This window comes from Hyaena hyaena, unplaced genomic scaffold, assembly GCF_003009895.1.
Source record: "Hyaena hyaena isolate Hyena2069 unplaced genomic scaffold, ASM300989v1 scaffold_1940, whole genome shotgun sequence".
Classification (NCBI taxonomy): Eukaryota; Metazoa; Chordata; class Mammalia; order Carnivora; family Hyaenidae; genus Hyaena; species Hyaena hyaena.
The window spans coordinates 74985-88380 of record NW_024082575.1 but is presented as its reverse complement, the minus strand read 5'-3'; the positions used below and the strand labels follow the sequence as shown (position 1 = coordinate 88380).

Below are 13396 nucleotides of genomic sequence, written 5' to 3'. Positions count from 1 at the left end.
TTAAAAAATAGTACAATATATGAAATGTCAGTTGGTAATGGAACAATTCAGAAAAATAAAGCAGAGAGGCAGATAGGTGGCCCTAGATAAAGATGAGGTAGCAAGTTTCATTCATAACACAGGAAAGATTTCACTAGGAAATCATGTTTGATCTAAGACAGGGAAATGTGAGGACACAAGAAACATGGATATCAGGGGAAGGTAAAAATTATATATATAAAGAAAGAACAAAAGTATAAACATGAATATAGAAACCTGTTAAAACTTTACTTAGGGAGGTAATTATTTATTAAAACTATAAAATATTCTCAATTGAGATAGGTCTTGTTAGTAACAGTGAGTTACTTCTAAGGTTGAAGCTTTTAATATATACAATATGAAGGAAACAAAGCAGAATTTTAAGAATTGTGATCATATTTATGTGATCATATGAAACAAATTAAGATTTAATGCAAAATAAAACAATGCAATAAACTGTGTTACTCCTAACATGCACAGTACTTTTATTTCAAATTAACTCAATGTGTACTATAAGTGATAGGAGGTTTACAAAGAATCACAAATCTAAGGATAAGAAATATCTTTTCAGTTCTATCAGTTTTATCTTTTTGACTATTCATGAATTCTCTCAGAGTACTCAAAAAAATAATTTAATGATTGTCTTAAAACACAAGGCACATGAAAATGTTAGTCTTAAAAAATAGAAGTTACTCTGTTGAAATAAATCAAATTAAACAGTATTTTGGATTAGATTTTTGAATGCTATAGAGAGAATGTTATTCAACAGCTTTCACTATTAAGTCATAAAGAGTATTTAACTTCATTAATCTTGAATTCTCATATAATATGTGGTAAAATGTAACTCTTTGGGCAGCAGCAAGGATTTACAGCCCCAGTTTTACTTTAGAACCACATGGAAAACCCTACAGCCCATTCTCTACAGATTGAATTGTTTTTGGGAACATTGAGATATATATATATACATTTAAATCTCCACTGGTCTAGGGAATGCTGATTGAAGTCAGGGAGATGTTTGGGCAGGTGTATTTATTATTATACTGTAAGAACTTATTATTTCAAAATGTGGAACAGCCTAGGCATCCCCTGGGATTTACTGAATTAGAACAAGCATTTTAACAAGATCTCCAATTGATTTGAATGAACCTTCAAATTGAAAAGCATTGCTCTAGGATCTGCCCCTTCTTTGGAAGACACTATTGTATTTAGTTCCTGGAGAGAATCAGACAGATTTATATGAAATGGGAACAACAAGATACCAATTTATTAATTTATGTGATTAAAGTGTGATGCACAGTTGTTCTGTGGATTGAAATATTCACCTATTCTCTCAAAGTAGTCACGTTATATAAACAACCAAATTATAACCAATTAAAGGTTTTCTCTAATTCCACTATGGAATTAGAACCATAAACATTATCAACTGAGGTGTGTATCAACTAAGATGCATTTTTCACCATGGAAACCATGAAACAGCTGCCCCATGGGACATACCTGGAACCTCTGGGCTGCAACACATTGGTCTTATTTCCATGACCAAGAACAAGGAACAATACTCTGGAAAAGCTCCCTTTGAGGACAGAACTTTTAGCGGCCTATAGACTTTTGCTCTTTAATAGTTACTTACTTGCTTTGCAGAACTCTTCCCTTTAGATTTCTGAAGGGGAGAATATGCCATCCCAGAAGATGCCTCATTGGCATAAGGATTATTTTGATCTGATTATTTTAAAAAACAGCAGACACAGGAGCAGCTTTGGAAACAGAGGTCTTTTGTAAGAGACATTTGCATTTATAAAGGAAATCTCCATTTGTGTCTCCCTCCCTGTACCAGGATGAGAAGATTGACTCTAAATCATAAGAAACCCTATTATTCACAGAGAAGGCACTGACTCCAAATCAGACTTAAAACCGCCTAACCAACCTTATCCTTGTTTATAGTTCTTTTCCTGGTAACCTCCCATAATAGCTCCCTCCAACATCTTTTTCTGTTTTAATGTTTATTTATTTATTTTAAGAGAGAGAATGTGCATGAGTTGAGGAGGGGAAGAGAGAGAGAGAGAGAGAGAGAGAGAATGTCAGGCAGGCTGTGTCAGTCTAGAGCCTATTGAGAGGCTCAGTCTCAGGAACCGAACCATGAGATCATGACCTGAGCCAAAATCAACAGTCCTGCACTTAATTGACTGAGCCACCCAGGTGCCCCACGCCCAATATCTTTCGTTTGTCTTTGGCTAAAGGTGGTATTTAAGATGGTGGCTTGGGCCATTTTTAAGGAGTTATTCAGTTTCACTGGGCATCTCCTAGGTGTTCATGAGGTATGCATGTTAATAATTTTTTTTTTTTTTGAGAGATAGAGAAGGAAAGCAGGCCCAGAAGTAGAGAAAAGGCAGAAGGAGAGAGAGAGAGAATCCCAAAACCCATGCAGGCTCTATGTCCAATGGGGAGCCCACATAGGGCTCAATTCACGACTGTGAGATCATGACCCAGGCCGAAATCAAAAAATACATTCAACAGACTGAACCACAGAGGTATCCCAAACTTCTTTTTCCTCTAGATAATCTTTTATTACAAGGCATCTCAGTGAAGAACTCAAAAGGATAGAGGGAAATTGTTCTTCCTTTCCACTTCTTTCTTTATATGTGTTAACACTTTTAAGCCTATTTTGAATTTTGCTGACTTAAGGAGATTTTTATATCTTACAAAAAGAAGAAGTAAAGACACTCTAATGGCTTATGGCTATAAAAGATAATTTTACATCCCTCAATTTCCAATTGTTGGAGAAGTTTTGCTCAAGCTTCTGGGTACTAGCTACATAATCCAGGACAAAATGGACATATGTAGAGAAGGAAAAATAATTTTCCCACTACCCTTCTTGGCTCTTGCCTGAGACCCCTGTAATAAACAATCTACAAGAGAAAAACAACAGAAGTTTGCTGACATGTCCACCTCACACATGTATATGTGGGACATACCCAGGGAGAGGTGAGTAACGCTCTGCGGTGAGTTTAGAATTCAGGCTTACATACCATCTTAATAGGGGACGGGAAGGGGAGTGGGGCATGGGCCTTTTAGGAGAGTGAAGATTCATTAGGAAAGATGAATGGGCCCCTAGAAGAATAGATGGGAAGTGTGATACTTCGTGACAATCTCTCCAGGTATGTTGTGGACTTCTAGTGACAAGAGTCAACCTTTCCTAGTTGATGAAACTCCCAAGAAGGGGATGTATGACAACTGAGTTCCTTTTGGAGGATCTGTCTTTAGTCAGATAACGGGAGTTCAGAGAAAGCCTTTCCCTGGATTTGTTATTTTCCAAGTGCCTGCAGCTGAAAATAATCAATAGGCCTAAGTGGCATACTTCGGGGTGGCATCTTCTGCTACCCTTTGTTCTCTCAGATACTTCAGTAACCTCTGACTGCATGTGGGACTTTGATGTCAATCATCCCAATTTTTAAATAATGGTCTAAGGAAGCATAAATGAAATTCTGTATTTCTCATCAAGACTTTAATGAAAATAACAGATTACTATAGCATTGGACAACACTCATATCATTTGGTAATCTTTAAAAGTAGACCTCATCATGCATCAATTACATCAGAATTTCTGAGGCTAAGGCCTGGTTATTCATCGTTTTAAAATACCTTCTAGGATAATCTGATGTCCAGCAAGATGAAGAACACTGCCCAGAGTACAACTGAAAATTAATTTATAAAATAAATCTATAACTCAGTAGGTCATTCCCTTAGCCCAAATCTATTAATTTGTTAAAATCTCTTCTGAAATTTTCCTGGACAGATCTTGGGCTACAAAATAAAACTGGACATACTGAATTTTTTAAAGAACTTATAAATAACTTAGTTCAAAAGTCTTGCAAGAGGACATTTAAAAATTAAATTTGAATAATCCAACTCATAACTAGCAATTTTATCAAACTCATTTCCTTCAAACATTGAGTTGTGTGGAACTGAAAGTAGAATCTGTATTTGTGATAATAGATTATAAGTATTTACTTCTCCTTTCCTAATTCTACATAACCATTATCACGTTTAAATACTTCACTAAATATATGTATGTAATTTGCTGAAAAGTGACTTATGAATTAATAAGTCCTGTATTTCCCAAACTCTGAATTGTTTGGAGTTGTTCTCAGATATACTACATGAAATCAAAGAGCAAACATTGGACACTGGTAATATATAATTAATTTTATATTTTACCTAACATTATTAAAATAGCTGGTTATAGAAAAATGTAAATTTTTTTCAAATTTTTAATTTGTACAAAGTGTATCTTAGTGCATTCTTTCCTCAAGTCTGAGACATTTATAAGACATCCTGTTATGCATATTATGAAATAGTCCAAAGCTAAAGTTATCTCCAGGGCTAATTGATGTACACACACACACACACACACACACACACACGTGTGCATGCACACACACATACATACACAAATTATTGTTATTTTTTAATTTTGCCAGGGGTATGGTGGCTATATTGCATCAATGATCTTAAAATCAGATGAAAAGCTTTTTAAATGTGGATCAGTGATTGCACCCATCACAGACTTGAAGTTGTATGGTGAGTATTTCCTACAGATTGACTTAATATAATGTACTGACTTGAAAGAAAGAAGAAAGAAAGAAAGGAAGGAAGGAAGGAAGGAAGGAAGGAAGGAAGGAAGGAAGGAAGGAAGGAAGGAAGGAAAGGAAGGAAGGAAAGGAAGGAAAGGAAGGAAAGGAAGGAAAGGAAGGAAAGAAAGGAAGAAAGAAAGAAAATCCCAATACAGAAGAGCTCAGTTGAGCTCACTTATTGTGTGCTATCAGAGATGTTTTCAGCTCACTGATTCAATTTTTCTGGAGCTTGTGAAATGCAGAAATTAAGTAATGAAATATGCTAGTCAAATGCTTTTTAAGTTCTTAAATTTCTGTTTTATTGGGTCACAGCCTCAGCATTCTCTGAAAGATATCTTGGTACACCATCTAGGGAAGAAAGCACATACCAGGTAACAAATTTTAAAATAATGAAGAAAGAAGAGTATATTTGTTCTAAAACTTTGGTCAAATTGCAATTATAGGTAGATCTATATAGAGATATTTGTGCTTTCCTTTATAGGCATCCAGTGTGCTACATAATATTCATGGCTTAAAAGAAGAAAATATATTAATAATTCATGGGACTGCTGACAGTAAGTTTTGTATTTGCTGATACTGTTTGATGGTGTCTGACCTTGAACAAAGGGGTACATCTAAGAACTTGCTTGCAAAGGACCCTGTAAACCTTCTGAAGAAGGTAGCAGAGGATAGTGGCACAAAGAAGTTGATGTATGATACGGAGTAGGAAGAAGGCAGTCCGGACCAAGAGGAAAGGAAGTTGTGAGCGTCCATGACAATGCCATCCAATAATACTTTCTGGGATGACCGAAATGTTCTGTACTTGTGCTGTGGAACACTATAGCCACCACCACATATGGCTCTTGAGTACTTGAAATGTGTTTAATATGATTAGGAACTGAATTTTAAATTTTTTAATTATAATTAATTAAATTTTTAAGAACCACATATGGCTAGTGACTGCCACTGTGGTGTTACTCAGCACACTTCAAATGGAAACTAGCCGAGAAAGCAGCAGGATAGAAAAAAGATGTCAGCACGGAGATAAAATTCTGATGAGATCACTCAAAGTTAACACAAAACTTTTAAAGAGTCCTTTTATATCACTTCTCCTTTTTTCATCACTTTAAACACTAGAAATGGAGGTGATTGATATTACTAGTAATAAATATAATTTTATATTCACTTTGAAGTATTTAGGGTTCAAAGAATTTATATATATATATATTTTAGAATTTTAAAATTTTATAAATTTTAGAATTTTATTTGATACCTTACAATAGAGAGCTGAGTATTTATGGCCCCATTCACAGATGAGAAAAATCAATTTCAAGGAGGAAACTGATTTGATAAAGGCTATCTGGCTAGTGAGCAGAGAGTCAAAACCTTAAATCAGTATTTCCTAACATCCGAACTTGATTTTCTTGGTCTACCCTGCCCTGACTCTGTAAGTTTTATCCCAATTTATGGAGAATATCCCTAAAAAGGCCTTATAGCAATGATTATATGAGTTCTTTACCTTAACTTAAAGCATGCTAGGTCAGGATTAGAGTTTAGATAACACTGATGTACACACACACACACACACACACACACACAATACAACATATAGTATATATGTTGTATATATAGTGTATACATACACCATATATAGTGTATTATTCACTACATGTATTTATATATAGTGTGTATACTTGAATAAGTAGGTAAATGGGGTAGAAGAAGCAAATCACTGTTAGGTAGAATTCCAAATTTATGTAGGTATACTCCCTCAAGGAAGCAAAGCTTAACTCTCCTCCCTTACCCCTTAAGAATGGGTTGTACTTAGGAATTTGCTTCTACAGAGTACTGTATGGAAAAGGGGAGAAAGAATAACTTTACAGTGGAGAAACTCAATAAATACCATCTGAGCCAGGTGATCAAGGTTTACATCAACGGTGACATATTGACGGTATGCACCTTTGATATCACTTCATGAGAATGGCACTCTCTCTCTATGGTCTTGTCCCAAAAACCCATTACTTCAGTCTACCCATGAGAAAAACATTAGACAAACACAAATGAAGAACATTCTGCCCAATACCTGACCCATACTCCTCAGAATTGTCAAGGTCATCAAAAACAAATCTGATCATTTCTAGTAGATCAGAAGAGGTTACTGAGTCATGATCTTCAAATGTTTCTTAATTATAATAAATGGACCATAATATGAGATGTGAACAATGGGGGATTTGGGTAAGAAGCATACATAGATTCTCTGTATTGTCTTTGCAACTTTTCTGAAAATTTACAACAATTTTAAAATTAAAAAAATACTTAGATGATATCATACCTGTGTTTGGGTAAATATATGAAAAAGAGGATAAACATTTTGACAGACTTTAGAATTTTGTTCTAAGGTATTAAGATCTTACATGTATATTAATAGTGGTAACAAAAAGTAGAAATCAAGTACTGAGTATATTTCAGAAAATGGGACCAAAGCTTTTAAGATTACACCTTCTGATTTTCACAAAAATGTTGCACAACAGGTATTATTACTCTTACTTAACTGATTGGGGAAGTAAAGATCAACAGAATTTATACAACTTGCCAAATATCACACAACTACTAACTCATAGAAAGAGGGTATGAATCTGTCATGAAGACTCTTTTTCATTGTGCTCTGAAGATTTGATTGTGAGATTTAATCCTCTTGGGGGTTAAATTATTTTATGTCTGGTCATTACCCTAGAAGAGATTAGTGCTATTCAAATTTCTCTGTCAATATATTGTAGCTGTTAAAGTAAATCATGTTCTTCCTGTCTGACTTAGTCATGGATCTAGTTCTTCACCCCACTGAAGAAGACGTTCAGTACCAGCCACTTCAAAGGAAAAGCACCTCTGTGTTTGCACACATTAAAGACATACACACACACACACACACCACCTACACATACGTCATAGGGGCCTGGTGGATTATAAGTGCTCAATGACATTATAATAGTACTATTATTAACATTATCCTCCAAAAACTATCAACAAACTAATTCACTAAGACAATTAGACCCTTAATACTCCTGTTTTTGGATGGGGGCCACTGATTAATAACAACAGGATTCACACCAGAAATTAAACAAACAAACAAAAAATCCAACTGGAAGATATATTTGTACATTTATCTTCTCAGCTGATCCATACAGAGAATGGCAGAGTCTTTTTCAAATGTTTTTTCCGATAATGAACAATTGAGCTCTGTAAGGAATCATTTAACCTCAATCATTGTCCCCACTTCTCAGCATTTCTCATAACCTATATTTACAGGGCAATTTTCAAACTTATGTAGAAGTAACATGGTAATACTCTTCATTAAGTACAAAATGAAGAAGTTAAAAAAGGTCTTGGGTAGATTTTAAAAAGATTTAAATGATCTTTTGGAATCTTTTGTTGACTGTTATATAGGATTAAGCAGTATCGTGGAATTAGAACAATGAAGAAGGTTAAACTACTTAAGTCTGACCTAGTTTGATAAAGAGACTTTAAAAATGTTAGCTTAAAAGTTATTTACAGAAATTTAAAGATGCACAAAGTATAGGAATAAACAGCCAGGCAGCATTTGAGCAAAGTGCTCAAAGAGGTTTGAGCCATTCATCCAAATCTTCATAGCTAGTTAGGGCAATTTACACAGCTCCAGTCCACTGCACTGTGTATTTCAGAGTTTGGGACTCAGGTTCAGGTAGAGACGGAAGCCAAAAGGAAACAGGAAAAACCAGTATGGTCCCCACTAAATATTGAGTCCTTCAATAATGAGCTATAAAGTCTAATTTCTTAACATGGAATAGTTTACTCCAATTTAAAATAAACAAAACGTATCCAAGACTGGGCCGCAGCGATCCTCAAAAAGGAATGGAAAGATGGTTTACTTTAATACCATACAGATAGACATTCAGTGTGTTAAAATAGTTATAATGATATAACATATTTGAGCAATTAGAAATAAATAAATGATAAAGTAAATTTAAATACCTTCCTTTACAATAAGTAGAGCTGTAGCAGCTCCTGTTTCAATCTACATTTTTTGGTTATGTATAGTATATTTCTTAATAAACCTCAAAGTTTAATCAACCTTGTATCTTACTGGCTTTCCAGTTAATACCAGGTATCAGTCTTTTAAATGTGCAATGTATGCAAAGTAAAATCTCTTTAAAAAATGATTTAAAAAGTTCTGATCCTAACAAGTGTATTTATATTGAATAATTTAATTTCTTACAGCAAAAGTCCATTTCCAGCATTCAGCAGAATTAATCAAACACTTAATAAAAGCTGGAGTGAATTATACCATGCAGGTAAGCCACTTTTTCCCAAGCCTGTTTCCCTATGTTGGTTTTTTAGTTATGGGAACAGAACACAGCTTCTGTACAACTCCATCTCCCAGGCTATTATTTTTAATTATATTTTTTTGCATACCAAAAATTGTGGATTTTCCCCCATAATTATGGTGAAAGGTAGATCAGCTCAGACTTTATAATTGCATAAACTTTCAAAAGCATCTTTTCCTTCTCAGACTTTTATATCCACCACTAATAATGAACTGCTTTAAAAGTTTAATGTTCTATTTCCTTTCTAGTCCCTGTATCTTGTCCGTTATTGCACGTACATTCAACCACATACAGTAAATAGTACCGAAGACTGACTTTAGAGTGATCACTGTCGTAGATGGATCAATAAGACAGACTTTCCACCCTTAAGGAACTTTCAGTCTGAGGGAGGAATCACAGAAGGGAGGAAAAATATAATTTTAATTTTTCAGCATTTGAAAGAACCAAAAGTAGTTCAATATTTCTAAAACACGGGTACCGGGGTTGAGATGATGACCAGTGAAGACGTAGAGAAAATAGATGGTAGATCATGACACAAACAGTGTGAAGGGGTAGAAGGCCTTATTCATACCAGTGAGGCACCATGTACCAAACTTAGATACTCACTTCATTAGGACATATACTAAAACTGGAACAATACAGAGAAGATTGGGGCCCCTGTACAAGGATGACACACAAATTCGTGAAGTGTTCCATATCTTTTGTACGTAACTGTTGATTTACTGTGTTATGCACCTGAAACCAATATAACACTGTAAGCTAACTGGCTGGAATTAAAATTAAAACTTGAAAATATTAAAGTAAAAAATAAATAAAAGTGAAGTCATATTAGTTAATAGTAAAAATAACAAAACGTTTAAAAAATAGCTTTACAACCAGGAATTGACAAAACTTTGTATTTTTAATTTTGGAAAAATTATGGAGGTCCTTTATATTGGTAGGGTCATTGTCAAAGTAAAATTTGTACCCGACAAGATTAAACAGACAAGAAAGATTTAAAACTATTGCAAAGGGGGAGAGAAATTAAACTCTACTGAAATGCAGGGTTGGAGAGGGTTTAATAACTGAGGTGGAGGGAATTATGGGCCACCTGTGTGTGGTAACGCACCTTACCAAAAGGAAAAGTAAGCCTTCTTTTTATGACTGGAGGTAGTTTTACAACTTGGAGCAAGTGCTCTACCCTCCCACGGAGAGAGAGCTGCTATCCTCTTCAATATCTACATTTCAGAGAAATGGCTTTTAGGTCCTTGAGAAGGACATTTCCTAAACTGTAAAAGTGGCACTACCAGAAGAAGATATACAGAAGAAGGGACAGAGAATTTACAAAATTGCAAATTTTCTATAGTGAATGCTCTTAAGAAAAGAAAGGTCAGGGCCCTATAGTCAGGAAAAAAAGGGAAGAAATGTTTTAAAATGTAGTTGAGCTGAGGGGAATGTTAGTGCTGTCTTAGCCAACATAAACACAGAGGAGAGCTCTACTCTTTTTGACCAATGGATTTTAATTTAAATACAGAGAAAATTGTATGGTCTCAGTTATGTGATTATAGTTAAAAAGAAAGAAACGGTTAGCACAAAGAACTCAGAGTTAAATTAGGTTAGATTTTGGTCAGATAGTACTTTCCAAAGTTTCCTTGCCATTGGGCTAAAGGAATGAATTCTGAGGGGCAATATCTATTTGGTGACTTTAAATCTCTTTCTCCCTCAATATTTTAGATCTACCCAGATGAAGGTCATAACGTGTCTGAGAAGAGCAAGTATCATCTCTACAGCACAATCCTCAGATTCTTCAGTGATTGTTTAAAGGAAGAAATACCCGTGTTACCACAGGAACCAGAAGAAGATGAATAGTGGACCCTATTTATAGAGAACTGAAGGGGATATTGAGGCTCAATGGAACCGAACCGACAGACTGTAATATTGTACATGCTCCAGAAATTCAAGGGCAGCTTGAGGAGATGACACTGGAACAGCACACTCAGAGACAATGAACTAGAATTTGAAAACAGATCTCCAAGTCTACTGTGTTGCTAAGCGTGCAGAACCTGTTTCTTTGTGTAAGGAAGGTCAAAGGGTTGGTTTCCTGGGAGAAATTAGTTTTGCATTCAAGTAGGAGTAGTGCATGTTTTCTTCCGTTATCCCCCTCTTTGTTCTGTAACTAGTTGCTCTCATTTTAATTTCAGTGGCCACCATCATCTTTGCATACGATGCACACTTATCAGCACCACATCCCTGATCTTTGATGGCTGAGCTGCAACCTAACACCTTACTGTATCTTTACAATAAGTGCAATTCCTTCATTGTCTATTATTATGCCTAAGAAGATATTCAGTTAATAAAAAACAGAGTATTTTATGTAATTTCTGTTTATATAAAGACATTCTTAAGTGGGTTAAAGGTCATGTAGAAATACGGATTTCAGCACCTTCCAAAGTTCAGCCAGTTATCAGTAGATACAGTATCTTTAAATCAACACACGAGTGTATGTCTCACAATATATAGACACACGTGTGCATATACAGTCAATAAGTCTATCTTTACATATTATTCATGCTACAAAGGATAAACTTCTGATGAATTAGAAGAGATGCTCTTTTACAGGCTATAATGGATGCTTTGTTTAATGAGCCAAATATGATGAAACATTTTTTCCAATTCAGACTCTAGCTATTGCTTTCCTATAAATGTTTGGGTTGTGTTTGGTATCGTTTTTAGTGGTTACTAGTTTTCTAGTTGCAATTTAATTTTTTGAATATGATACCTTGTCACATGTAAATTAGATACTTAAATATTAAATTATAGTTTCTGATAAAGAAATTTTGTTAACAATGCAATGCCACTGAGTGCTATTTTGCTCTTTGGGTGAAGGCTTCTTTTTTTTTTTTTTTAAACACTTGGTCCTTTTACTTTTCTCTCTCAAAGCAGAATCAATTCTCATTTTCATTGTAAAAGCAAAGAACTGGATTATTTCTTTCACCAGTTCCTATTTAGTATTCTGTGCCTGCCCGCTTCATCCTTCACTGTTTAATTTAAATCCTTCTGGTGAGAATTAGAAATGAAATATTTTTTATTCATTGGCCAAAAAGTTCACAAACAGCTGTGTTTGCTATTTGAGTTGAAGGCACAAATGCATTAATTCCTGTGCTGTACTGACTTGCAGTAGTAAGTAACTGAGAGTGTAAAATAAACCTGCCTATATGAAGTCAAATTTAAGTCATGAGAATATTAAATTTGGTGACTAAAATCACTTTGGTGACGTAAGGGATCTTCCAGATGTCTGAAAGTCTGTAATCACGCTTAGACATTCTAGGCAGTGTATTGTTTTTGTGGTTTCTCTCAAATTCCTCAGGACAGGCTGGATATCAGGACATCAGAACACCAGGAGGAAACTTAAAGATGTCACAGAACTGCTCAGTAACCCTCCTGTTTGTTTGAAGGATCAACTCCAAAACCTGGGTATTTGAAAACGTATAAATTGTTTTTTGGATATCCGACGTTTCTTCTGGATGCTATGTGATTGCGTCTTCACTGCTCTGAATTCAGTTTAAAATATGAAAGGATCACTTTTCTGACAGACCCATTTCAGGTCTTTTTCAAGAATAGTAAACACATTTTTTTTAAAAAAATAAGTTTTAATGTTTAAAAGGAAAGTTTTGCCTATTTTATTAAGATGGAAGTTTCTTTTTAGGCTGATTTGAAGTCCAAGTGAAGCTTTTTAAAATCAATATTTTAAATTTCAACCACTAGAGTTTTTTATGATGCAAATAATTATGTTGTCTGAAAGATGTGGTTTTATTGAATGTCTATTTGAGCAACATTTTAAAAGTATTTACCTTTTACTGTTCATCATTTCTCCTGTTTTATTACTATTATCAATGTTTATCTATTTTTCAATTAATTTAATACAGTTTCTAATGTGAAAGACATTTGTCTGGAACCCACTTTCACCTTCAAGGCTAAATGGACCTCAAATGAAAACATACTGCTTAATAGGAAGGTGGAACATTTTCACCTCCCATGATTCTTTGAGTTTTAATCATTGGGCCACTTTAGAAAAGGGAGTGCTCAACAACACAGACACCAGTTATTAAAGGAATCATGTGACTGAACGTTCTCCTTTATACATTTGCCCTTGATTACAATCCAATTTCAAGTGTATTTCTGCATTTCTATGGGTTTCCTAGAACTCTGGTATCACGCTTTTTAAAGTGTCATTTGCCTCTTCAAGGTAAAAAACTCCAAACTAAAATTTCTATAATAAAACAGGTAAGCAATATCAAATCATTCAAAGAGATAAACACATAACCTTTTGAAACTATTTTAAAAGAGAAAAGTGCTGTTTGTTATTTTTTATGTTAATTGCCTCCATCAAAATCTCTGATTCAACACCTAGAGACTAAGGAACCCAGGGGATCT

The 13396-nt window shown here is 34.7% G+C and overlaps 1 protein-coding gene and 1 non-coding gene across 2 annotated transcripts in view; both read left to right on the top strand.

The window, feature by feature from the left end:
- DPP10 (dipeptidyl peptidase like 10) overlaps positions 1-12469 on the top strand; it is a 58923-nt gene extending 46454 nt beyond the window's left edge. Inside the window, exons 10-14 of the mRNA XM_039225164.1 lie at positions 4494-4593; positions 4959-5017; positions 5128-5200; positions 8877-8950; positions 10697-12469. Coding sequence (XP_039081095.1) covers positions 4494-4593; positions 4959-5017; positions 5128-5200; positions 8877-8950; positions 10697-10831 — 441 coding nt within the window. The 3' untranslated portion in view covers positions 10832-12469. The remainder of the gene's footprint in view (positions 1-4493; positions 4594-4958; positions 5018-5127; positions 5201-8876; positions 8951-10696) is intronic.
- Positions 9582-9685, top strand: LOC120227012. Its single transcript, XR_005527141.1, has one exon. It is a non-coding gene; the product is annotated as a U6 spliceosomal RNA (small nuclear RNA).
- Positions 12470-13396: the final 927 nt, after the last annotated feature.